The sequence below is a fragment of the Theropithecus gelada genome, chromosome 7b, assembly GCF_003255815.1.
Source record: "Theropithecus gelada isolate Dixy chromosome 7b, Tgel_1.0, whole genome shotgun sequence".
Classification (NCBI taxonomy): domain Eukaryota; kingdom Metazoa; phylum Chordata; class Mammalia; order Primates; family Cercopithecidae; genus Theropithecus; species Theropithecus gelada.
The window spans coordinates 94,348,789-94,375,708 of record NC_037675.1 but is presented as its reverse complement, the minus strand read 5'-3'; the positions used below and the strand labels follow the sequence as shown (position 1 = coordinate 94,375,708).

Genomic DNA, 26,920 nt, shown 5'->3' with positions numbered 1-26,920 from the left:
AGCAAGTGTATCACATGATGGGAAAGTCTTTATTGAACCAGAAAAATGGTCATGGCTTATTAAGTTAGGATTCAGGTTACAAAACAGTATCCTGTTTGTAAAGCGCTCTGTGTGTAAATGCACACGTGGCTAAAAGGCCCCAGTGGTGGGGTAGTAGTTGTAATGTCTGTGAATATGTCCATTTTTTACTTTTCTGTGCTCTTTGGATTTTACACAGTGATCATACACGAGTTTTGTAATTACAGAAATGTTATTAGACAGTGTAACGGCAGGCCTGTGGTTATTGTCCACACACACGAGCACATGGGACTGCAGAGTTTGAGGACGGTCAGATCCAGGAGCACGAGGGCACGGAAGGCCCCTGGGGTGGGGCGGGCTGTTGCAGGACGTGCGCCTGGGGCAGCTGTCCGGGAGCTGTGCTGACCAGGCCTCCCCTCTGCCCTAGACGACAGGATCTGCTCACCGCCCTTCATGGAGCTCACGAGCCTGTGCGGGGATGACACCATGCGGCTGCTGGAGAAGAACGGCCTGGCTTTCCCGTTCAGTGCGTACCACCCCAGCTCCACCTGAGGGCAGGCGCTGTAGGCCTAGGCCAGCATGGGGGAGGGGCGGGGTGTATAGTCCCCTCTGGATTTAAGCTCGCCCGGGGATGGACGAGCACATGGCCCTGGGTCCCACCTCCACCCACACCACAGAAACCGGGCCCTGGTGGGGGGCACAGGGCAATGTGCTCTGCTGCCTGGCCTGGGGGTTGTCTACCCACACACATCACCCTCAGTGCAGATACCAGGTGTCCAGAGTGTGTGTCTCAGCTAGAGTTCCTTTCTAGACGTGCCAAATGCCCCTGCCTTGTGGGTGAATGGCCTCGCTAATTTCTCTCTGCTTTTCTCTCCCCAACCCATAGTTTGCAAAACCAGAGTGGCTCATGGCACCAACTCTCACGAGGTGAGTGGAAGAAGATCTGTCTGTCTGTCGCCCCCGACCCCCATCCTTTCAGCTCGTCGTGTCTCATTGCGACCCTGCCAGATTCCTCACTGTCACTGCTCCTGCCCTGCTGTTAGTCCCGGCTCCTTGGTAGACAGCCTCCTTCCCTTCCCTGGACTTCAGAGGAATGGAGCAGGAGTGCTGTGGCGTCATACACTGTCTGCAACCTCACCCCAATGTCTGTCCTGTCCCTAAGGCAGGAGGATGTGCTCAGGACCCACCTGTCCTCTATGGAGCCTGTCTTAGCTCTGGCAGCCATAACAAACCCCAGGCACTGGGTGGCTTCACCACATTTATTTTCTCACAGCCCTGGAGTCTGAAAGTCCCAGGTCAGGGTGCCAGCAGGGTCAGTTTCTGGTGAGGGCTCTCTTCCTACCTTGCAGATGGCCACCTTCTCCCTGTGTCCTCACATGGCCTCTTGTGTGTGTGAATGGAGAGGAATAGAAAGCAAGAGCAAGCTCTCTAATTTCTTCTGATAGGGGCACTAATCCCATCTTAAGGGCCCCGCCCTCAAGACCTCCAAAGAGGCCCCACCTCCAGATACCACCACAGTGGGGTGCAGGCTTCAGCGTAGGAATTCTGGGGCACACATTCGGTCCATGGGGAGCTTGTGCGAGTCATGCTCCAGTCCAGCCCAGCCTGCAGGACTGTCTGTCCTTTGGGCCATCAGTATCATCTCCTCGAGGGCCTGTTTTGTGGCGGGCACTGGGCTGGGCCCACATGAGGGCTGTTAGCTCCGAGAAGGCTCTGTCAGTGCCACAGGGCTCTGCCATGCTGCTGAATTGAGACGGGCCAGGGAGGAAAGGGGGGCCGCTTGGAATCAACCCCATGGAATGCTTTGATTCACGAGTCACCCACCCACCCATTCATTCTTTTATTCACTTTATGATGTTCCCGGCCACCTTGAGGACCACGGGGACCAGGGAACAGATGCATAGGATGTGAGTCCTGTCCCTAGAGAGAGCCAAGGAGCCTGTGAGGACTCTGGGGACTAGAGGAGTGGATGGTCATGTAGGGGTTTCGCTGGGGCCAGGGCCCGCACCACCCTCAGGAGCCACAGCTGAGGCCTTGTGTTTGCCCCGGACATAGCCCTGCCTGAGGTCTCCCCACTGGGCACATGTGGAGGTGTGCTGGGCAACAGGCATCTGACCGGAGTGGGCTCTCTGGGGAAGGCCTGTCCTTGGAAGGCCCTACCAACAGAAATGCTCCCCAGAGCTCACGACTAAAAGGGGAAGACTCAGCAGCATGGGCCTTTCCTGAGTTATGTGCTGCTCTTTGTCCCCGGCCTGTAACTTCTGGGTAAGTGTCAGTAGACAGTGTCAGCGTAGCGTGGCGCGTGCTGTGATGGGAAGGAGTGTGGGGACAGCCCGCCCGTCCCGTTGTCAGTTGTCTGAAATTGGGAGCCCTCATGTAGTCTTCCTGTGGGTGCTGGCCCTCCTGCCGCAGCCTGCCTGGGCTCTGTGCCCGGTGCTGGCAGCACCCTCCGGGATGTGCCCAGTCAGGGAGGGAGTAGGAAGGCCCCCCTCGGCCCCAGTACCTGCCTGCCCGCCTTCCAGCAGCCCCTTTCCACCACCCAGTGGTTCCTCTGTGTGTCAGTTGCTTGGGTGTTACTGACGGAAGCACGAGCGCAGTCATCAGTGTGATTAGATCGGCCTAATTCAGAACCGGGCAGCCCGGGAGGAGGGAGCCACTTCTGCGAGTCACTTGAGGCCTGAGGGCCGGGGCTGTGGAATCCCACGCCTGGGACCGATTCTGGTGCTGCGTGTTGCCGTTTGTGCGACTTTGGCAAATTCCCCAGCCACCCAGAGTATCCGTCCACATTTGTGATTGGAGACGTAGTGGCTTCTGTGAAGGATGAGGGGCCACTGCCAGGGTTGCCTGGGTGGACTGCTGGATGAGCTGTCGGAACCAGCTGCCCTGGAGCCTGCCGGGTACTTGCCAAAGGGGATGGAGGTTCTGGATCCAGGTGCACCCCTCTCAGGATGCCCCTGATGGGCCTCGGGACTCTCAGCCCTCAAGTATGGGGTCAGCACGCTCAGGGGAAGCTATAAATCACCCCTCATTCTAGCCGTCTGCCTCCAGGATGTTCATACGGGCATCCCTCCTCCCCCCGCACTCCCCAGCAGGCTCTCTGGGTCCACTGCCAACAAGGTGTGCCACCATGTCCCACGTACTCAGAGACCCCTAGCAGACTCTTGTGTACAGACGGGGTGTGTTAGCATTATAGGGACGTGCCTTCTGGGGTGGACACTGTCCACCAGATAGGCAGAGGCTGGGGGACAAGCTTCTCACAGATTCCAAGGGTACCCGGGGAAGCCAAGTACAGCAGGGGTGGAGAATAGCACTGTGCATGGTGGGCTTTAGATAGGCCAGCAGGTGCTTCTGATCTGGAGTCCTCGTCTGCATCCCAGCCCACCCACTCCCTGCCTCTGAATCTCCCAGCCCCAGCCCCAGCCAAAATCAGGACCATTTCTGCTAAACCAGTCTGTCTTCATTTTGTGTTCACAGAACCATTTGGGTTTTTGTTTTGTTTTGGGGCCAGTGTGAGGGTACTCATTTGCTCCATAGTGGAATTTTTGTTTTTTGTTTTTTGTTTTTTAAGCTATAACTTAGCCGAAAGCCCCGAGCACCCCTGCAGCCACCCATGATTTTACAGAGGAAGACAGTGGCGCTTAAGCAGGGCGGGGGCCCAGCCTGGGCTCACACAGCAAGTGCCAAGCAGGCACTCTAGCCCCTGCCTGGCTCCAGAGCTGCTCATGTTTTTCCTGTCCTTTATTCTTGTCAGAAGGCTGAGGAGACGTTCGCTGCCCCCCAGCGCTCCCAGCACAGACGCACACTTTTTGTTTTTCCTGTGTGGCCTGGATTGCCATGTCTGTCCTGCCCAGCTGGGCTCCAGGCACGTAGGGCTGGCGCTCCGTGACAGCTGACATGAGGGGTGGCAGCTGGGGAGGCAACCAGCTGTCCAGGGCCCATTATCCCTGCTCAGCAGCCCCAGCCGTCTGGTGGCTTCTTCCTGGGGCCCTGCGGGCTGAGGGATTAGCCGTGACCCTGGCACCAGCAGCTGGATCGACTAAGCCGAGGGCCCACCCCTCTGTCCTCAGAGCAGGCCCTGGGCAGAGCCCGTGCTGGCCGGGGCCGAGAGGGTTTTGGCAGCTGCCCCCATGCACTCCCTACCTCAGCCCCTACCAGATCCTCCTGTCGGGACCTTTTTCCCTAGAGGAGTCGGGGACCAGAAGCGCAAAGGCCTGTTGTTTGCCGAGTGTCCTGTGGCTCCGTGTGTAGGGGCGCAGCTGGGTGCTGTGCAGACCCGATTCCATCCCGGGCTCGCTCACGGTCCAGCAGTCACTGAATCTCTCAGCGCCTCATCGTCCTCATCTGTGAAAGGTTGTATGCTCACCTCAGAGGTGCATTGTAAGGGTCACACGAGGTAACACGTGTACGTGCTCAGAACAGAGCCCAGCTTGTCACAGCTGCTCGACAAGAGGCAGCCATTGTCATCAGACAGGCTTTGACCCAAGGCCTCCTGACTCCTGTGCCTGAGTCATCTGTTTCCTTCCCCCTCCTCCCGGGTCTTTGTGGAGGATCCTTTAGGATGTCATAGGGTTGAGTAGCACACAACCTTAGGGGTCCCCTTCCCTGGACCACAGTGCGACGAGTGGCTCCACACTGTCAGAAGTTGTGCAGCTCACAGCCAGCTCAATCTCACATGGCAGACCCAGTGGAGGGAGGACCTCCTACCCCGTGGCAGAAGGGATGCATCCCCAGGTGTTCTTCGCTCCACTCCACTCACCCTGGGTTGAGGCTCCTCTCGGGGAGTCCTCATGCCACGGGACCAGGAATGGGCCTTGGTGGAGGTGCTCTGGACAGGTGACACACCTGTGTGTTGGAGGTTGAGAGGATGGTGGATTCTGACAGAGCCTTTGACCCCTTGTCTTCCCAGATGGCTATCGTGTTCAACCAGGAGGGCCTGAATGCCATCCAGCCCCCCTGCGTGGTCCAGAATTTCATCAACCACAACGCCGTCCTGTACAAGGTGTTCGTGGTTGGCGAGTCCTACACTGTGGTCCAGAGGCCCTCACTCAAGAACTTCTCCGCAGGCACATCAGGTAACCGCTCCTCTCGCCATCTTGGGCTGAGCGAGACTCGGGGGCCCAGCTGGGATGTGGCAGCAGCTGTCTGTCCTTCAGCACTGCCCCCGCTGCCCTGTGTTCTTGGTGGGATGGAGAGGTGCTCTAAAGATGGAAAGAGTTGTGTACGGTGGATAAAGAGGTCTTGGGAACTAGTAAAATGTCCCTGTTCCCTGGGTTATTGTAGGGGCCCCACCCACCTGAACCACCATAGACTCCAGAACACATCCAGAAGTGCTCTGTCCCTAGGACGCTTCCTGAGGACCCACACGATAATGATATTCACGGAGGAACACGCTGGGACAGGTGTGGCCAGCATGGCGTGTATTGGCCTTCCAGGGAGGCGAGGGCAGGTGCTGCCTGCTGTTTCCCGCTGAGCCGTCTTTACCTTGGGTCTCGTTTTCCCCGGGGAAGCCTGATACAGAGTTGCCTGCTGCTGCCTGCGTAGCTGCCAGGGTGAGTTAGGCTCTGTTAGAAGCAGCAGCTGCCGGATCACAGGTCTTCTTAGGTGCAGGACTCCTACTGTGCCAGTGAGCGGGTTTTGAGTCAGTGGACAGTGGTCTAGGGGTCCCGTGGGTGTCTCGTAGGGCGTTCTCAGCTGTTGTCGCTAGGCCTGAGAAGCAGCTCCCCAGGGATTAGCCTGTGGACCCTGCTGCACTGAGGGGCCTTCCTTCCACCAGCTGCTCACCACCCTCTCCAGCCTCAGCCATTTTAAAAACGGACACTGAGTTAAAGATTTGCTGGCAGTGGAGCTGCTCAAAAGAATGTTCTAGTGGCTTCTGAAGGCATCTCAAGGCACGTTCTGGAAACCTTTGGAACAGTGGCAGTGTCTTGGGATAAGTAGCTTTCCAGGAGGACCCCTTGGAGAACACTCACTGCCCTGCTGTGGCTTGTTCAAATCAGCCGCACATTTCTTTCAGCAAGGGGAACCCACATCATCAGAAGCGTTCAGACGCCAGCTGCTTTACCTCCACCTGAGCAAGCAGATGTGTCCTCTTGGCGTCCCTCGTCCGGGGACTGCCTGTGGCCGTCCACACCTCCTGGCTGGTGTGCCGCCCGGCGTGGAGGGGCTGCAGCTGCTGTGGTCGCCCTCTCAGCCCTTCTTCCCCTAGATGCCTCTTCTGTTTCCGTGGACACAATACAGAGTGTGGATACTCTGGAAACATGCAGGTGTTCATTTTCCTCCTGAGGGCAGACGGCCTTCCTAGCTGGGCATGTGGCTCCTGGACTCAAGGCTGTATTTTCAGGGTTTGGGACATCCTGGGTTTTTCTGTTTTTTTTTTTTTGTTTTCTCCTTTTTCCTCCTGGTTGCAAAATGCTGGGCCAGTTTCCGTCTCGACACTGGGAACCATTAGCAGCAGAGTGCGGGCTCCTGTCCTGTATCTGTGAGGGCGAGGACTCCTTGCCTGTGCGTCTTCTCGTGTGGCCATTTCTAGGTTGCCGGTTTGCCATAAAATGCAGGCCAGGAGACCAGACATGGTGGCTCATGCCTATAGTCCCAGTTCTTTGAAGAGACCTAGGTGGGAAGATTGCTTGAGGCCAGGAATTTGAGACCAGCCTGGGCAACATAGTGAAACTCCATCTCTACAAAAAATAAAAAATAAAAAATTACCTGGGCATGGTGGCGTGCACCTGCAGTCCCAGCTACTAAGGAGGCTGAGGCAGAAGGATCGCTTTAGCCCAGGAGTTTAAGGTTGCAGTGAGCTGTGGTCGTGCCACTGCACTCCAGCCTAGGTGACAGTAAGACCTTGCCTCTTAAAAAAAAAAAAAAGCAGACTAAGCCCAAATAATAGAGAAACACACAGAGCTAAAAAGGAGAAGTGTTTATTCTGTTCACGTGAACTAAGTAACTGTTAGTGTGTCTCTGCATCCCCAAAGCGGATTCTGTGTCCCCATCTCTAGGGCACGGTGCCAGGGAGCTAACATGGGTTCTACGTGTATATTCTCTTTCTGGATAAGAAGTGTAATGCAACAGCAGCCCTTTAAGCTGGACCAGCTGAAAAGGGGGTTTGGGACTGTGGCCTCTTTCCGGCCCCCACCCCAGCTTTCCAATTTCCTTTGCCTGATGACAGGTCCCCCAGCTTCCCATGGCCACGCAGGGATAGGGACTCCTTGAGTGGGATTTTTCTGGACCTGGGATAGAGACAAGGAGACGAGCCTTCACTCTACAACTACCAGTCTCCTTTGCCTGTCAGCTGCACTTTTGTTTTTTACATGTTGACGTCTGAAATTAAGTGTGCGTTATAGCCAGTGGCATCCATGCAGAGGCTTTGGCTGGAGCTGAAGTCAGGTTGTGGCTTGTGCCATCCACCAGGAACATTTTGTGTTCTCTGCCCATGGTTCGCATTCACGGAGAGATTGTTCCCCTCCCTCCACCCTGTGCCAGGATAGAGATAGGTGAGTTCCTTTGCTCCCCCTTTCTATGTAGTGGGTTTATTTCTTGTTCATCTTTACCCTGAGGACGCAGCGCAGGCTCCCAGCTTTATTCAGGTTCCTTCCATTATTCTCTGCAGCCTGAGTCTTGTTTCTCTTAGGCATGTATGAGTGGTACTTCCTACCATGTAGAGCGGGAGGCAGCAAACTTTTTTGCAGAAGGCCAAATTATAAACATTTCCAGCTCCATCACAATTATTTAATGCTGCCATCGTAGTGCAAAAGCAGCTGTAGATATGTAAATGAGTGGCACGGCTGTGTTCCAATGAAACTTTATTTGCAAGTGCAGGTGGCCGGGCTTACAGTCTATAGTCTGCTGAGCTCCACTCCGGAGCCTCTTAATAGTCAGTGATACAGCATTTGTCAAGCCTACCATGTGCCCAGCCCTGCGTGAGCTGCTGGGGATCCAGTCAGGGACTAGATAGGCACCCAGCTTCCTGCCCTCTAGTTTGTATTCTGGTGGGAGAAACTGCATACAGGAGAGAAATAATAAAAGGGTCAGCTGTGGCCTGAGATGAGGGGTTCTGAGGGAAAGAGAATGTGTCCTGGGATACCACTGGGTGAGGGGAGCCACTTGGAAAGGGCAGCTCAGGTGGTCCCTCTGCACAGATGATACTCATGGCAACTGGAAGATGACTTGGGTCACCATCTGTAGCACTGGACACATTCTTCCCATCCCATTTGCCTCCCGAGAAAGAGGAGATTAAGCAAATAAGGCTAAATGCGGTGTGGCCCCAGCTCATGGCTGTACTGCTGAGTTGCTGGGGTATTTGGGGGCTCATCTTATCATTTATTCTTCTTTTAAACCTATTTTTTAAATCCATAAGTTGAGAAGAAAAGCACATATTCTTCCTTTCGTTGCCCTCCCTCCCTGTAGAATGTTGGTGGTAGTTCTCCACCGGTGCTGTTGGGCTAGTCTAGGAAGAGACTGCACAGGGCACCGGAAATCCAGCGTGCTGTCATGAGGAGGGCCGCTACATGCTGGGAGCAGCGCCCTGGTCTGGTGGATTAGAGGAAACGGCTGTCTTGGAGCTGGCCACCAGGTCTCTTTCCCTGATGCCTTCTCACTTGCCTCAGCTTTCCATCGTCGCTGGGGTGACTGGCAGCCGCGGGAGGCTGCTCCCACTCCCTCCGACCCCTGCTCAGACCGCACATGGAGAGGAACTGAGCCCAGGCCATCTCTCACTGCCCTGCCAAATGGTCTTCTGGCCTGAGCTCCTAGGTCAGAATTAGCCAGAGGGGCTGGGTGCGGTGGCTCATGCCTATATCCCCAGCACTTTGGGAGGCTGAGGTGGGCAGATCACCTGAGGTCAGGAGTTCGAGACCAGCCTGACCAACATGGTGGAACCCTGTCTCTACTGAAAATACAAAAAATTAGCCAGGCATGGTGGCGGGTGCCTGTAATCCCAGCTGCTCAGGAGGCAAGATAATCGCTTGAACATGGGAGGCGGAGGTTGCAGTGAGCCAAGCTCGGGCCACAGCACTCCAGCCTGGGCAACAGAGTGAGACTCTGTCTCAAAAAAATAAAAAGAAAAACAGAATTAGCCAGGAGGAGAAACGAGCCCCTCTTGAAATGGCCTGGACTCCGGCTCTTCCTACCAGAAGAAGCTGTTGGGTTGCATGATCTGTCCAGGTCAGCAGACACTGGCCGGCCCCTCTGAATACCCAGCTCTGGCCCTTCCTGGTACCCACTCAGCACCCACGTGTTCTCCTTGTGGCTCCTGCAGACTTCCCAGCCTCCCTGATCTATGCTGTGTCTACCTGCGCTTGGTGGCCCTTCCTCCCCCTGGGCCTTCTCTGCCACTGGGCAACTGCTATTGAGGATCTGCAGGGAAATAGGTGGGAAGGTGCTGTGAGCTCAGGGGCTGAGCCAGGCTGGGCTACAGGATGAGCAGGTGGGCAGTGTTCCCCTCCCAGCTGCTCGAGCCTGCTCCAGCCTCAAGCCCATGGGGCTTATGCCATCCCCACAGGCTTCTTCTTGGCTGTCGGTGCCTTGGGAGTAGAGATCCTGGGGGCTTCATGACGCATGTCCTGCGGGGTGTTTATTTTCCCCAGGCTCCTCCCCAGGACCATCTTTCATGCCCCCCATCTGGACTGGCTCTGGTCAGAGCAGCAGGAGGACTGTCGGGCACACCAGGGCAGCCAGGGGCCTCTGTGCCCCGCTAGTGGGAAGGACGCCAGGTACATCTCAGCGCCTGCCCGCTTGGCTTCCACCTGAATCATTCTCTCATGCATGATTGTTGTGGCGCTGTAGAGTCCTGGAGCTGGTGGGGTTGTTGGCAGCCAGAGCAGGTGCCCCGTTGGCATGGCCCCTGGCATGCAGTGCCCCTCAGCCAGTGCCCTCCTGTCCTCGCACATAGGTGCCTGGGTCCTAGGGATGTGCATGGCATCCTGGGGGTAGGAGCCACAATGCCTTGCCCTGCAAGGACTCCAGGGGCTGCTGGGGCTGGTGGCCCGGGACAGTCCTGTGCCAGCCTTGGGGGAGGTCGTGGGATGGTGACAGACAGCCTTTTCCAGAACTCGGCCTGAGGCTCATGGTTCTGCAATTCTTGCATTCACGTGCCAATGCTTCCCAGTGCCTACGAGCGTGTTTCTGACCAACCGACCTGACAGTTCCCCCAAGTGACTTTGGTTTACTCCCCAAGGACGTTTCTACTATGGGATCTACTTGCGCTTTCACTGTTCTTGGGATTGGTCTGCCTCTGCGGGTCCCCAGTGGGCCTGTACGGGCTGGGTGTTGTGGGAGGCAGGCAGGAGCCAGACGTGGGGTGAGGGTATTTCAGACTCTCTGTGCCAGCTTCCAGTGCCAAAGAGAAATTGTGCTGTGTGCTTTCTTGGATGGATCCTGTGGAAGCCTACGTTCTCTGATTTCCTATTTTTTTCCCTAAGTCGCTAAGAACCACCAGAACCCTTTGTATTTTAAGTGCTCACGTGCTGGTGGCAGCCTGTCCCTATGTCTCTAGCACGTTCGCCAAAAGAGAGTCCTGTGGGCTGGGGAGTGGACTGGGAGCACTGGCCTAAATAACACTGAGACTGCTTTACCTTGGGCCCTCTCTGGGGTGATATTCAGGTGTTTAGCTGTCCCACCCGGCCCTTCCCGCCCCCCCCCAACCTTCCCTGTATGGTGACAGGGCACTTTGGGAACAGGGCCTCAGGGAGAAGCAGATGTGATGCTGTGAGACAGTAGCAGAGGTTACCGTCTTTTGACTCATTACATCGGTCACTTTTATGTGGGAGGAGAAGGTGAACCAGAGGCCCTGACGGTGCCCAGCTCACTGGAGCCCAGGGCTCTGCAGAGCCCGGGGCCACGTGTTGTGTGCCTGGGGTGGTGCTGCCCCCTGGTGTCGGGTGGCGGCAGTGTGGTCCCTGCATTGAGGTTCTAACGTCGGCTTCTTCCTGTCGCTTTTTCAGACCGTGAGTCCATCTTCTTCAACAGCCACAACGTGTCAAAGCCGGAGTCGTCATCAGTCCTGACGGAGGTGGGTCCTTCCGTTGGGGTGGGTTGGCCCGAAACTGCCCTCCCCTGGGCCTAAGTGTGGGCTGCTATGGCCATGGGGTCCTTGGCCGAGCTCTCCAGCAGGCTAGGGTGGGAAAGACCTTTGCCTCTGTGCCAGGGGCTTTGGGAGGTTCCAGAGACCCCTGTTCCTCTGCTTGCTTCGAGCCTTCGTGCTAGCAGCCATTGCAGCCCGGCCCAGCACAGGGAGAGGTGCGGGGCACGCTGGGCTTGCAGAGACTCCGCTCACTGCAAGCTGCCCGCGCAGAAGGTGTGCTGACTCTTCTCCCAGCGTGATCCCAGCGTGAGGAATCGGAAGAACTGCTCTCTCATCTGCCTCGTTCCTGATTTTTCAAAAGGCTGTGGAGGCAGCACCATCTCAGTCCTTTGTCCTGCAGTGGTCCTGAGGCTGGCAGGAGTGTCACCCCTGCCCCCAGCACTGTGGGTAGTGGGCATCCTGGCTGCTCAGTGAGTGTCACTGTGGCCAGTGTCAGCCCAGGTACCCTGCAGTGCAGGTCGCAGTCAGGCCTCATGGCATCAGAGAGGCTCGGTGACCTTTTCACGTTCACAAGGCTGGGATTTGACCCCAGCAGGTCTGATTCCAAAGTGGGATCTCCCTGGAATTTAGGACTTCTGACCTCACCAGTGATTCCTGAGCACCTGACCCCAAAGAGTTTAGGAAAGGCTATCCTCTGCTGTTTCCCCGAAGTCCAGAGAGCCAGCGGCCACTTCCCTAAACTCAGAGCCCTCTGCCAGGGAGCCCGCTGTTCTGAGGATACGTGTGTACTGCTCTTCTGGGGGGCTTCGCTGGTGTCCTCCTCCCTGTCCTGGTCTGGCCTCTCCAACGAGCCAGCCTCCACTCCAACGGCAGTGCTCGTGTCCCTGGGGGGCTGCCCCAGAACCCAGGCGGCCTGTCTGTCATTGGTGTCAGGGTCCTCTGAGGAGCCAGCAGTGTGCTGAGCATTAGACAGAGCACAGGCGTGGGCAGGACCTGGAGGGAACATCGCCATCCTCAGGATGTTGACACATGTCCCCTGGGAACATGTCAGGCTTTGGGAACAGATTTAAACAGAGCCTCAGTGCCTGGCTGAGCATATTATAAGATGTTCTGTGCAAGAGACGGCTTTCTTGTAAGCTTCAGAATCACAGGGCTTCTTCCCTGTGTGACTTTGCTCTGGGGGCCCCGGCAGCCCGTGTGATGGAGGGGAATTGGCATTTGCAGACTGAGTGTCCTCTCAGGGGTAGGGCCAGCAGCCATGATGGCAGAGGGACCCATCCAGAAGTCACTGTCTTGGATTAGCACATGTTGACCTCAGCCTCAATCTCCTCATCTGTAAAATGGGAAGGGGTGGGCCTAGAGACACTGCAGGGCCCTTCCCTTCACCTCTGAGGTCTGCAGTCGCCTCCTCCTCCCCTCAGCGCATGGCTGCTACTCAGGAATCTGCCAGGACTGACGACTTCCAAAAATAGAAAAGGGAAATGCGGTCAGCACCACCTTTTCCACTGGGACATCAGCCCCTCCTGGACGCCCGCAGGCTGGCCTGACACAGCCAGCTGCCCCTGCCCACCTGGGGCTCCTCCAGTCCTGCCTTGGCCTCCCTGGGAGTCTGGTGCAGGAAGCCCTCCTCTGGCCTTAAAGCACCCCTCCCTTCCCTGTGGGAGCCCCCTGAGGATGGGCCCAGCCCCACCTAACTTGCAGGGTCCCACACGCCTTTTGCTTTTCGGAATTCAGTCTCGGGTATTAGGTAAGGGCACAGACTCTGACGGGACTGCCTCGGCCCAAGCTAAGGCGAGTCGCATCACCTCTCTGAGCCTTGGTTTCTTCTTCCTGGCCCAGAAGGGTTCCGGAGTCCAGGGAGTTCCTGGGTGAGAAGCACCCACCGCAGTGCCAGGTGTGCAGTACGGGCATGGTCTCACCGGGTGCCGAGGCCCACTGGGGACCCGTGAACGCCTTCCCAGCTCCCCTGTCACCTCCTCGCTTTCCAGAATGTCACCGGATCACTTGCATTGAGGGCCCCAGGCAGGATTTCCGTGCCTTTATCTTGTCCTAGGATGGCTGTTTGGTTTTGGATAACCAGACAACTTCAGAAGGATTTCTGAGATTCCGCAGCTAAGCCAAGAGCGCTTTTGTAAATGGCGTGCCGTGGGGCGTGTGGCAGTGCAGGAACCGAGCTCCCTTACTACCGAGCCTGTGCTGTGAGCCTGAGGCAGCAGCTCCTTCCGTCTGTACCACAATCTCTCAGTGAGATGTTTTTATTACCCCATTTATTGGGGCAAGAAAACAAGGCCCAGAAGGGTTCTATTGTGGCTTAGGGTACACAGTAGAGAATGGGCAGCCCCAAGGTGTCCACCAGCATCTCTCTGACTCAGTGAGGGCCCCGGGCTGCAGGGCGAGTGGCTGAGCTGCCCCACTAGGCTTGGCCTGTGGCCGCCACTGGCAAGAATGACTCAGGAGGCTCAGAAGAGCTAAGTGGCTGGGTGTGGTGGCTCATTCCTTTAATCCCAATACTTTGGGAGGCCAAGGCGGGCAGATGGCTTCAGCCCGAGAGTTTGAGACCAGCCTGGGAAACGTGGTGAGACCTTTAATCCCTACCGAAACAGAATACAAAAATGAGCCATGCACGGCGTTGCTCGCCTGGAGTCTCAGCTACTTGGGAGGCTGAGGTGGGAGGATCATTTGAGCCCAGAAGGTCAAGGCTGCGGTGAGTTGTGATCTCGCCATTGCACTGTAGCCTGGGCAACAGAGCAAGGCCCTGTCTCAAAAAGAAAAAAACAGAAAAGTGCTAAGGGATGAATGCCTCTCACAGCCGGGCCACTCCTGCCCCCTAGAAAGTATTTCTTCCGGATAAGACACCAAGGCCTTGAGGTTGTGAGCAGGGGGGCCCTGCGTGTCCTGCAGAGCCGGGATGGGAGATGTGCTAGTGTAGGCCTCAGAGCGTGGGTGGTGCCCGGGCGTGGGTCCCTCAGAGCGTGGGTGGTGCCCGGGCGTGGGTCCCTGCTCAGCACTTCCCTCCCTGGAAGCTCCCAGTGGCTGCTTCAGCTTCCTGTGCTTCGGTAAGGGCCACTTTTCTTGGTGACCAGGGCTCTGTCCCCAGCCCTACTGACCCGCTTTCACTTTTTTTTTTTAAATTCAGGTGCGCTGGGCATAGTGACTCACACCTGTAATCCCAGCATTTTGGGAGGCCTAGGAGGGAGGATTACTTGAGGCCAGGAGTTTGAGACCAACCTGGGCAAGATAATGAGACCCTGTCCCTACAAAAAACAAATAAAATTAGTCAGGCATGGTGGCACACACCTGTAGTCCCAGCTACTCCAGAGGCTGAGGCCCAGGAGTTTGAGGCTGCAGTGAGCCATGATTGCAACGCTACACTCCAGCCTGGGTGACAGAGTGAAACATTGTCTCTAAATAAAATAAAACTGAGGTAAATTCACATACATAAGATTAACCATTTCAAAGAGAATAATTCAGTGGCAATTAGCACATTCACAGTGTTGTCCAATCACCACCTCTATCTGGTTCCAAAACAAAACATTTTCATCGCTGAGAAGAAAACCCTGGGCCCGCCAGCCACTCACTCCCCATTTCCCCCACCTCTTGTTACTGGCAGCCACTGAGCTCATTGCTATCTCTGTAGCGTTACCTGTCCCAGATACTCCATAGAAATGGAATCACACAATATGTGAGCTTTTGTGTCTGGATTCCTGCACTCAGCATGATGTGTTCAGGGTTCCTCTGCATTGTAGCATGTGTCAGAGGTTCATTCCTTTTTATGGCTGAACAGTATTCCATTGAATGAATAGATCAGTTTTTGCGGCCGTTCATGTGTGGATGCACGCTGGGGTAGGAATGACACCGCGGCGAGCATGGGTGGATGGCATCCGTTTGAGTACACGGTCTCAGCTCTGGGGTGTGTACCCTGGAGCACACTGCCGGGTCAGTTGGCTATTCCATGTCCAGCTTTTGAACCCAGCTTCACTTTTGTCTTTCATGGATCAGCCACTCCCTTCCCTTTTGGCCCCTAAGCCCACAACCCCCAAAACTTCAGTATTCATTGAGCACCTAGTGTGAGCCCTCCCTTGGCTGATTTAGAGGAGACGGGATGCAGTTCCTGCCCTAGAATTCAGATGAATCTCCTCCCAGCCGGGCACATACTGTCTCCACCTTCTCAATAAAGTCTGAGATGGAGGCCTTGTTGCTTCCTCTTTCAGAAGAGCAAACCTGAGACAGGGAGGCTAGGTACTATTTCCTGAGTCCACAGAGCTAGGAGTTCACTGTCAGGTTTGGAACCCACGTCTCTCTGACTCCAGAATCCTTCCCAGTGCAGTGCCCCAGTTCCTTGGAGGCCCTGGCTGGGGCAGGCTGAGCCCATGACAGTGTGTGTCCCAGGCCAGCCGCGATGGCACAGGACGTGAGTGGCAGAGGGGAGTGCCGGGCTGGGAGGGAGGACAGAGCAGGGTGGCCTGACCAGCACATGCAAGCTTTGAGGAAGGCTGCGCTTGGACCCCAGGAGGCAGGCAGGAGCAGCAGAGCAGCCTCTTTAGGGAGCCCGCGTTGTTTGGGGTGTGAGTTCATTTGGAAACAGCATTTCTTGGGGAGGAAGACTGGCCTGCTGCGCCCCAGGGCCCTGGGAAGGAGGACTGGCCTGCTGGGCCCCAGGGCCCTCGCCCTCTCCTCCCTGGAGGTCTCCGTGATGGTGGGCAAGTGGCGGTCTGATCAGAACTCCTCGCTTCTGCCTGGCTCTGCCCCTCAGCTGCTCCTAGCCATGTCCTGCAGCTGCTGGCCTCTGCACCTTTGCCTCCCCTGTGTCCTCCCTGGGGTCTCTCTCCTTCTCCCACCCCTCCCAAGGGCCTGCATCCTCCTGCCTTCAAGGTCTGGCTTTAGTGCTCTGAACCATAATGTCTTCCTAGGCCCCCGCCACACTCTTCATCTCCTTCCTCCCTGCTAAATGGCTTTAGTTTTACAGGCTAAAAAAATGGGTCCAAATTCTGCCCTGTGCTTTTGAGCTGTGTGACTTCGGACCAGCCCTGACCCTCTCTGAGCCTCAGTTTCCCTGTGTGTAACGTGCAGTGCTGGCACTGGCCTTCCAGGCTGTGATGAGCCCACAGGAGGTAATGAGCCTCTCACACCTGGTGCCTGGCGACCCTCAGAGGGCAGGACCTGGCCAGTGGTCGCCCCGTGCTCACCACAGTGGGTCTGTCCAGCCTCCTGGCCCGAAGCATGCCAGGGCCTCGTGGTGCCTGGGGTGGGGGTCTCTCTGTGTGGTGCGGCATCGCAGTTCCTCAGCCCACGGCCTGACTTCCTTGTGTATGTCGGCAGCTGGACAAGATCGAGGGCGTGTTCGAGCGGCCGAGCGATGAGGTCATCCGGGAGCTGTCCCGGGCCCTGCGGCAGGCGCTGGGCGTGTCACTCTTCGGCATCGACATCATCATCAACAACCAGACAGGGCAGCACGCCGTCATCGACATCAATGCCTTCCCAGGTGAGTGGCGGCCGGGCCACCTCCACTGACCGGCCTCCAGTGATTGTCCTCAGGTGACCAGGCAGGCGAGGCGGGGTGACCGAGGCCCGAAATCCCGCTTTCTCCCTTACCACAGGGTCCAGGGAGGTGCAGCCTTGAGAAGCCTCAGCCTCACCTGCGCGATGGGCTCACGGGGTGTGCGAGGAGGGAGGGAGAGCCACACATCCACCTGGGGAACATCCAGACTGGAGTGTAGTGTTGCAATCACGCGTGTCCTTCACCTCTCTCCACCTGCGTCGTCAGCAGATCAGCCCCTCCCCCAGGCCCTCCTCGATTTAAGGAGCAGGAAGGACCGTGAAGGGATTACAGCCCCCTGCAGTTTACATTTTGGGAAACTGAGGCCCCAGAGAGGAGGAAGCTGTTCAGGCCCCACAGCACATTGGTGGCAGGCCAGAGACTCCCAGGCTCACATTGCCTCCACTACCCTGAATTGCAGCGCCAGGCACTGGGGTTGTTCCCTGCTGCCAGCTGGGCCCTAGGAGCCCACTGGCACTGAGCCAGGCTCTGCCATGTGCCCCTCAGCTCTCAGCAAGGGGCTCTATGAGGACCACAGGAGCAGAGCCCTAGCACAGGGCATGAGGGACAATGGTGTGACATCACAGCACGCTGTCACCAGGCTGCATGCTTCGGCGCCCGCTGTTCCCCAGATGGGGGTCCCCTGTTCCTTTCTCCATCCTGACCCTTGTTAAGCACCTGCTATGGAGGTGAAGCCAGCCTCGCTTGCTGCTGAGGTGCAAAAACGTTTAGGAGATGCTTCCCGCCTTCAGAGACTGTGCCTGGCAGGTGGGGGCTCGGGGTTATTTGTCGTGGGGGTGAGGCAGGACTTTGACCCCACGCACCGGCTGGGCACTTTCTGTGTGTGTCACCTCCACTGGTCTGAGAGCATAAGCAGGCACAGTCAGCAGCACAGGCCACAGCAAGGAAGCCAAGGCTCAGAGGAGTGCGCTGGCTCCTGTCATTCAGTTGGTGTTTACCCGGGGCTGCTGTCACCCAGAGCTGCTGTGTGCCCCAGCTGGTCCAGATGCTGATGCAGTGTGAGCTCCACTGCCCGGCCCTGCCTAGGGAGGGCTCGCCCCTGTCGGGAGGAGGCGGAGGACAGAGCGGTCGGTCGGGGGCCTCCTCTGTGAGGTGGTGACACTGGAGAAGAGGGGCAGGTCCCAAGAGAGGCACCGTGGAGCCCTGTGTCTACAGCAGGTGCAGCTGTGGGGCAGAAAGGGTGGAGGACAGAGTCAGGGGAGCAGCGTGTGGTGAGCTGAGGACGTTGGAGCTCACCCTGGGAGTCGGGGAGCAGCCACCATGAGATCTGTGTTTGTGAACCAAAGGGCAGACCCGTGGGACAATCGTATTTTTCTCCATTGCCTCTGGGTGCAGTGGGGAGGAAACCATGGGTTTAGCTGGAGCTGGGGAATCATGGGGTTTTGCTGTGCAGGTGTGAGGGAACCAGGGCACAAGGGACATTCAGGATAATGCAGGGGACATTCAGGATAAGGAAGCAGGATCTAAACCACGGAGCATGTTTTGAGTGGCAGAATGAAAAGGGGACAACGTCAGTGGCTGGAGGGCCGGGGGGCACAGGGAGGCCTGTTGGAAGAGAAATTCTAGAAGGAGGAAGGAGACAGGAGAGGGTGGGAAGCTTTGCACCTGAGCAAGGCCAGTGCCTCCCGACACAAAATGTGTGGATGGTCGCGATCTGTGGGTGCAGACAAGGGATGGCCCTGTGAGCCAGCGTGGGGCACTGTGAGCCAGTGTGGACAGGGAGGGTTCTTCCAGAGAAGCCAAGAGAAGGGCCACCCAGATGGGGTGGGGCTATGGCTGAGCCTGGTGGAGACTGGTGAGGGAGCCTGGTGCTGAGGGGAGGCCCAGGGCTCTGGCAGGGCAGAGCTGGTTCCCTGGGAGATGACTCAGTGTGCCCACCTTACCATAGAGCACCTTTTTGGGGCCAAGCAGAGGGACAGGCCTATTCTTCTGCACCCCACAGGAGGCCCCTCGGGCCATGGGTGTCCAGCAGCGCCTGGGAGAGGGGCCAGCACACTGGCTCTGGAATAATAACAGCAACAGCAGTGTGTGCTGATGACATTGTGAGCCAGGCCTGCCCCGACGCCTCACTCGTCCTCACGAAGCGATGTGCAAAGGGCCGCTAGGATCTCTGTGTTGCTGATAAGGATGCGAGGCTGGGGGTTGAGTGGGTTGTCCAAAATCACGTGGTGAAGCCGGATGGGACCCAGACCGTCAGCCTCAGCCTTTCCACCTCTCAGCTCCAGCCATGGGTTCGAATCTTGTCTCAGCCTTTACAGTCTGATGGCACAACTAACGTTTCAGTCTCAGTGTTCACTGCAGTGGGAACCAGTTTCCCACCCTGCAGACAGAGGAGACAGCTTTTGCACAGTGCTGGTGTGGAGCTGGCACTCTGCCCTGTGGGCTCATGCCTCAGTCCGCTCCCCAGGCTCCCGTTTATCCTCAGGCCTCCGCAGAGGCAGGTGTCTCTGCACCACCACAGAAAGCGGCCTCCCTGCCCTGGGCCCTGGGCCTCGTCTGGGGATGACGGGCGAGGTTGCTGGGGAACAGCTCTCTTCCCTGGTGCTGACCTGATGGTGGAGCTCCTCCGCTGCATCTCTTCCTAGGCACCCAACAGCCATGCCTCTGCCCGGGACACCTACCCTGCCCTCCAGCCCCAGCGCAGGGCCGACGGACACCCCTGGTCCTATGGTGGAGGACCTGCCACCATGTGGTATTCAAGGCACACACAGGACCAAGGGCATCCTTCAGATCCCACTCTGCCTCTTGGGAGCCGCCCTGAGCCTCAGTGTCCTCACCTGTAAAATGGGCTGCAGGAATGCAGTGAGCTGAGGACCGTGGCGACCACAGCCCAGTGGCTGCTACCTCCCGAGTGCTGTGAACACCATGGACATCGTCACTGCCCTCCTTGTGGTGGTGAACAGTCACGCCGCCTCATCTGTGAAATGGGGACAGCATTATGAAGGTTAGGCGAGAGGATGTTGCGGGACGCTCGCACAGTGCCGGCTGGGGAGGCGCTGCTTGCCGGCCAGAACAGCCGTCTTTATTTGCACCATGGGCACCCCTGCATCCCCTCTCAGACTTGGGCTTCGTCAGACCACAGCAGTTGTTTGCTGAATAAATAAGGGCATGGGCAGGTTCAGCAGCCTCATCTGCCAGGCCCCTGGGCCCCGTAAGAGGTGGCACAGGGTGCCCACGTCTAAACCTTCATTCCCACCCCGGTGGGGCTGATGGTTGTCAATGTTGTCCCAGAGGACAGCCCAGGGTTTCTGAAAACTCCTGCCCCTCCCAGTTGGCTCGGCAGGTAGGGCGCTCGCCCTGTGTGAGTCTCTTTTGGAGCAGTTTGCTGGGAGCCAGCAGAATCCTCACCTGAGATCCGAAACCTGCTTGGTGGCTCCCGAGGGCTCTGCCGATGCTCGCAGCTGTGTTAGGAAGCGCTCGCCCCAGGCAGGTACCACGGTTTCTGTTCTGTTCCCCTCTGTTGAGGGGAGCACGTGTTGCTGTGCTGCGGAGCTTGTCTCAGGCCTGGGGCTTGCTAGTGATGCCCAGCGTTTCTGTCCCTTGGCTCGATCCTCAGAGAATGGGGCACAGAGACGGCCTCCCTGCAGGTATTTCATGGTGAGAAGGAAGCAGACTCAGCTGGGGTGGCAGCTGCTTTGGGAGGCAGACACCACTCACATCCCAGCCGCTCTCAGTGGTGCCACAGCAGCCTCCACCTGGGTGGGAGGCGGTTCTCTTCCCAGTTTGCAGATGGGGAAGCTGAGGCTGCCGGTGGAAGCGGGCTCCGAGACTCAGCCTGAGGCCAGACTCAGCTGAGCCGCGCAAAGAGAGGAGGGGTATTTATTACTCTAAGTGTGGAGCTGGCTTTGGTGCTGCTACCTCCAGCCACACCAACATCCGCTGCACACGTACTGGCTTTTACCACACAAGTGGGTGGGTGGGTGAGATAGTGGAGCTGTGCCCCAGAGGAACAGGGACAAGCAAGTTTCATCCTCAGTTTACGTTCTTCAACTTCTCACACCCTGGCAACAGCTGAAGGTCGAGGAGCATGCACCTGATTGGGCGTCCAAGCTCTGTGACTCCCCTATACCCCTTATCTGCTGAGCCTCACGTTTTCTCTGTAACTGGGACGCTGACAGCACGCCCTGCCTCATCCCGGGAGACCATTGGTTCTGCATCTTCCTCCTCCTCTCTGCATGATGCATGCCCCTGGCTCATGCCCCCTGTGCTATCTCTCTCTCCCACCCCCAGGCTACGAGGGCGTGAGCGAGTTCTTCACAGACCTCCTGAACCACATCGCCACTGTCCTGCAGGGCCAGAGCACAGCCACGGCAGCCACAGGGGACGTGGCCCCGCTGAGGCACAGCAAGCTTCTGGCTGAGCCGGCAGGCGGCCTGACGGGCGAGCGGACATGCAGCGCCAGCCCCGGCTGCTGTGGCAGCATGATGGGCCAGGACGCGCCCTGGAAGGCCGAGGCCGACGCGGGCGGCACTGCCAAGCTGCCGCACCAGAGACTCGGCTGCAACACCAGCATGTCACCCAGCTTCCAGCAGCACTGCGTGGCCTCCCTGGCCACCAAGGCCTCCTCCCAGTAGCCACGGAGCCGGGACCCAGAGGGGCGGCGCGGGGCGCAGAGCACACCCGCTGGGCCAGCAGCTCCCAACGGCGATGCTACTACTAAGAATCCCCAGTGATCTGATTCTTCTGTTTTTTAATTTTTAACCTGATTTTCTGATGTCATGATCTAAGTGAGGGGTGGGGGGGAATGGAAGAGAGTACCAGGTGGTCCAGTGTTGGGGAGCGGGGCCGTCTGCCTGCTCCCTACTGTACAGACCACCTCACTGAGTTTACACACGCTTGTGTTTGCAACACTAGGTCTGGACGGGAGGTGGGGGGTGTGCGTGTGACTGCCATGAGAGTGTCTGTGCACATCCCCATCTATTGGTCTCCGTGGCCGCCGTGGACCAGGCCCCTGGGGACCCTGGAGGGAAGCCTGCCCATGTCGGGCTGTGGGTGGCTGATCGGGGCTGTGGGTAGTTAGTTGATCAGTGCGCGTGAGAGTGGCTTCCCTTCTCCCTGACTCCCCACTCCCTGACCTGCCCCTTCCTTGTTTTTCCTCCTACTGGTCTCCACCAAGGCTTTGTAAGCCCCAACCCTGCCTGGTGTGTAGCTAACCCCTCCCTCCCCACAGCCAGAGGAGGCCACAGACCCCTCAGGGGAGTTCCATGCTGGGGTCTGGGTTGTGCTCCCTCACAAAAGGGAAGGAAAGGAAGCTGGGCGTCCTCTGGGCCCCCCAACACACGTCCCACTTAGCCCTGCACAGCAGCCTCCTTCCCCCAAGCCAGCACTGCCGCTCCCTGGAGCCCCGGAAGGAAGCTGCCTGGCTGGGAGCCCCGAGCTGATGGCGCCTGTGCTGAGGATTTGGGCTGTGATTTGGGCAAATCATTCCAGGTCTTTGGGCCTCCACCTCCTCGCCTCTAGTGGACAGGTGAGACCAGAGAGCACCACGGGGCTGGCTTCACGCTCTAACCCCTGGGATGCAGCCTGCCTTTCTGTAAAGTCACCTAGGTGAGGACAGGCGCGGGAGCCTCGGCATGACACCGTGGAGGTCGGGGCCCTCTTCCCAGTGGGTTCACTCCTTTTCACACCTGCTGGATCCCTCCTCACCCAGCAGGCCCAGTCCACCTCTCATTGCAAGCCCCAAGCACTGAGCCAGCTAGGTGCCAGGGAGCCACCCCCGCCCCTCGCCCCTGCACGCCTCAGACTCACCCCATCACCTTGGCAGCAAAGCACTGGCTCTCCGCTCTGACCCCTGGTCCAGGCAGCCCCTCCGCAGAGAAAAGGGCTGGAGAGAAGCCTCCGCAGCCCCTGGAAGATGTGGAGTGCTGGGTGAGAGGCATCGGCCCCCCAAGTGTGTTTTGTGTCTTAAGATACCAGTTTACTTTGAAAACGAGAGAAAGGCTTCTGGGCTGTCCTCTGCCCAGTGAGATGGAGGACACGAGAGAGTGCTGAGTGGAGTGTCCCGAGAGAGGCCCCCGGTGCATGGAGGTCCTTCGGCCTGGCTCAGCTGGGCTGCGGGGCGCCCCCTTTGCGGAGGGAGGCACAGGGCTTGGGCGAGGGGCAAAAGCCATCAGAACTGCCTGGCTTTTTTGGAAACTGAGGACCCAACAACTAACCACGTTTACACAACTTGAGTGTTGAACCCCGATTAATGTCTGTACGTCACCTTTCCTAGTTCTGACCCTGAGCCCCGGGGAAGCAGGAAAGCGTGGCCGGCCTCTTGCACTGCTTTGTCTCCAAAATAAACTACTGAAATCAAACCGCATTTCACACGTGTTTACACATGTTGCTCAAGTTTGTTATGTCATTCTCCCAGTCCTTAAAAAATGTTTAATAAAACAGCTTTACCTTTTAAAAATAAAATTTCAATCCCAGTCTGCCTCAGGTACGGGTGGGGTGTGCAGCTTGACTCCTGGCTGCGTTCCTGTACCATTTGTGGCCTCCTGGGTCATGTGTGTCCAGGGCCCAGATACCGAGTAACCGCTGTCTGGTGTCCTGGCGGCACCCACAGCCCTCTGTGGCGGGGTGGGGGCGGGGCTGTGGGTGTGCAGGGCAGCTGCATTTTCCAAGAGTGGAAATGGAGGATGGAGATTTGCTTCGTAAAGGCCTGGGAGCTACAAAGGGGGTAGGGAGGAGCCAGCCGCACTCAGGGCTGGGGGGTTGGTGGACTCTGCCCAGTGAAGCCAAGGGAATGTCGGCAAGGAGAGGCCCGGACAGCGTCGTGGGACTCGCACCTGGGAGCGGTGGAGATTGAGTCCATTTCACTAAACGTTCCCTAGGTACGCTCTGACCGTCTGTAATCCCAGGACAGTGTCCATAGAGTTGTCTCCCCTTCAGTCGCATTGTCCCTGGCCTTGGAGTTTCTGCCTCAGGGAAAGACCCACTAAAACCACCTGGGCCGTGGCGGCCTCCTCCAGTGCATGGCGGCACTGCCTCCTGAGCAGAGTCACTGAGAGTGTCTGGGTCCAAGGAAAGGACCCACTTAGCAAAGGCTGTTGTGTGGTGCTGTGCAGGAGTTGTGTGCTGGCCCGGAGTTGGCCCCGTCAGCATCGGGTGGCCTGGGGCTCTGGTTCCTAAGCTGCTGCTTCCGAGTTGGTCAGCACATTGGCTCTGTGGCCCTGCAGCACCTGTCTTGATGGTGGTCCATGGATGGGGTGCTGAAGGGCTCCAGGAGCAAGGGGCCGGCCCACACTTTGGCTGAGTCCTTGGGTAGTTTCAGAGGGTCACCTGCACAGTCTGCATTGAGCACCCTGGGGCCGAGGCCTTGGGTCAAGTTCTTCCTGACAGTGCTTTGATTATATGGTGATGTGATTCTGCAAGCATAACCCCCCACTGAGTGCCAGCTGCTGGGTGTCCCCACCCCCAGAGCCAAGGGGAGGCCACCCTGGAGCTGGTGCTTTGCCGTTGGTGTCACGGAGGTGTCTGGGTCCACACGTGGTGGGTGGGCTGGGCCAGCACTCACCCAGCATGGCGGGCGGGATTGGACCCAGCTGCAACCTGGCGGGTTCCATGGGGCTTCCTGTGCCTGGGCCTGCCTGTGTCTCATACCTGTCAATGAAGGAGAAAGCCACCTGGGAAGAACATTCCTCTCTGTACCCAGGGGACTGCCAAGTGTGCTTTATAGAAGGCTGGAAGACCGACCCAAGTAGGAAGCTTCACACGTGAGCCAACTGAGCACAGCTGCCAGATGGCCACTGCAAGACCAAGGGAGCCAGCCTGTCCTTTGTCCTTTTAGCCTGGAAGACTGGTTCTTGACTCTTGGGCACTCACATTGGCCACTGGCTGCAACCACTGAATGGCTTCACTGATGTCCCTGGGGTCTGTATCTGCCCTCTCTTCTATTCCCTAGAAACTCTGGCCAGGCATGGCGGCTCACGCCTCTAATCCTAGCACTTAGGGTGGCCGAGGCAGGTGGATCACGAGGTCAAGAGATTGAGACCATCCTGGCCAACATGGTGAAACCCCATCTTTACTAAAAATACAGAAATTAGCTGGGCGTGGTAATGGGCACCTGTAGTCCCAGCTACTCAGGAGGCTGAGGCAGGAGAATTGCTTGAACTTGGGAAGCGGAGGTTGCGGTGAGCCGAGATCGCACCACTGCACCCCAGCCTGGCAACAGAATGAGACTCCTTCTCAAAAAAAACACAAAAAAACTCTGATAGTTCACCTGGTGGGATCCCTGGCAGCTCCTCCTGCTTCCTGAGCTGTGGCTCATGGGCTATTGGATTCAGAGACCTTGAACTGGGTGCTGGCTGCCCTAAAGGAGCACGACCCCTCCAGCCTAGTGATTGGGAGGTAGAGAAGTGCAGCCATCCTTGACAAAGGCCCAGCCTCCACCGCCTCAGGCCAGCCTGACCGCACCCCGATGCCACAGTCATCTGCCCCGCCCGGGCATAAGCCTGACCCAGGTGATACAAACGAGGCTTTCCCATGGGTCCTCCCCTTGTGAGAAAGGGTCTGTGCTCTGTCCCTTCTCTCTGCACAGCCATTGTCAGTGTGGTTTGGAGTGAGTGAGCCTCCACACTGCGCAGGACAGAGCTGGTGAGCATGACGTCATGGGGCAGAGCTGGTGAGCATGACGTCATGGCTCCTGCCGACTGGGGTCTTCTTCCTTCTGATTCTCACCAGCAGGAGCACCCAGACCCCCCTTTTTCAGAAATGATTGCATTTTCCCTTCAAGAGTCATCTGTGACCTGGCAGTGTGGAGGGACTGTCCCCTCCCACAGCCTGGCCGACCCCCTTCCTCCAGGGCTGTGTGGAATCACCTCTCGGAAGCTCACTCTGAAAAGCCAGACACAGGGATTTCACCAGGATGCTGCTGTTCGTGCCGACACCTGTGCTTTGTGACAAATGCTGTTTGCTTCAAGCTGTTCACAAGCAACTTCACCAGAATCCCAAGCTGGTTTGTACTTAATTTGTGAACGTACATATGCATACTATACATGACCATGTACGAGATACAGATGCCATGGCTTCTGTTCATTGGCTCATTTGCCTGGTCACATGTTCACTCCACGAGGTTTGACACTGCAGGTGGCTTTGAGATGGGTGGTTTCAGGGACAAGGTGTTCTGTGATCTCTGTATTTGCTAACTAACTAGTCTTGTTTAGATTTCTTTCTTTCTTTCTTTTTTTTTTTTCCTGAGATGGAGTCTCTGTCACCCAGGCTGGAGAGTGCAGTGGTGTGATCTCAGCTCACTGCAACCTCCACCCTCTGAGTTCAAGCAATTCTCCCGCCTCGGCCTCCTGAATAGCTGGGATTACAGGTGCCTGCCACCACTGCGCCTGGCTGTTTTGTATTTTTAGTAGAGATGGGGTTTCACCATGTTGGCCAGGCTGGTCTTGAACTCCTGACCTCGTGATCCACCCGCTTCGGCCTCCCAAAGTGCTGGGATTACAGGCATGAGCCACCACGCCCGGCTCTTGTTTTGATTTCTAACAGTCCAGTGGAGTACAGTTAATGTGTTTATTTCTGTAACTGTTGGGGTGGAGTGTAAACCTAACTTTTGGAAACGTGAAATAAACAATTGCGCCAGCCGTTTGGAGGGTGTCCTTCTGTGCTTTGCAGGGGGCAGGGGGTGGCAGTGCACATCAGCCGCCACGAGCAGCCCATCCTCATCAGAGAAACCCAGACTTGCCAAGACCCCTCAAACAACTCAACACCATCGCAGTGGTTTTCTGGGCCATGCTGTGTGGGCTCGCGATCCTCACTGTCATCTGGTAAGGAGATAGTAAGTATTGTTTCCATTTTATAGATGAGGAAACTGAGGCCCTGAGAGGGCCAGGAGCGCCTGCCCAAAGACTCCTGCTAGTCAATGGCTGGGCTGGGGAGTTCAACTCCAGTCTTAGGTCCAAATCTGGGTTCCCACTGTGGAACCTTGCCTACTCAGACTCACCAGGCAGAGCTTCAGGGACTTGGTTCCCAAATCCCAAATGGCTTCTGGACTTGGCTCTGCCTGGGCCCCTGGAGGGTGGCAGCGATGCCTCTGAGCCTCACCCACCCACAATGCCCATGCCTTTCCCGTTCCTACCTGGAAGACACCACGTGGGCAGCCTTCGAAGGCCGAGGCGCGTCCCTGCACCCTCTCCACCACTGCCTGGGATCATCACCCTCCCCGGCTCGCTTGTGTTTGAACTGCAAAGGCCAAGGACGTCAGCCCCAGAACTGCCACCTGGACAGGTGAAGTGACTGGCCAAGGCCAACCAGCCAGTCCAGCAGAGCCTGGCTCAAACCCAACCTCCTCCTCCTCCTGGCCTGCAAGGTGCGCCCTCCAGCGTGGGCGTGTGCTC

At 57.4% G+C, this 26,920-nt stretch overlaps 1 protein-coding gene across 3 annotated transcripts in view; it reads left to right on the top strand.

The window, feature by feature from the left end:
* Positions 1 to 22,994, top strand: part of ITPK1 (inositol-tetrakisphosphate 1-kinase) — a 181,870-nt gene extending 158,876 nt beyond the window's left edge. For all 3 annotated transcript variants that reach the window (XM_025391664.1, XM_025391663.1, XM_025391665.1), the window contains 6 exons: positions 446 to 544; positions 905 to 945; positions 4,925 to 5,090; positions 10,956 to 11,023; positions 16,355 to 16,517; positions 20,823 to 22,994. In XM_025391664.1, the coding sequence (XP_025247449.1) occupies positions 446 to 544; positions 905 to 945; positions 4,925 to 5,090; positions 10,956 to 11,023; positions 16,355 to 16,517; positions 20,823 to 21,166 (881 nt within the window). In that variant the 3' untranslated portion in view covers positions 21,167 to 22,994. The remainder of the gene's footprint in view (positions 1 to 445; positions 545 to 904; positions 946 to 4,924; positions 5,091 to 10,955; positions 11,024 to 16,354; positions 16,518 to 20,822) is intronic.
* Positions 22,995 to 26,920: the final 3,926 nt, after the last annotated feature.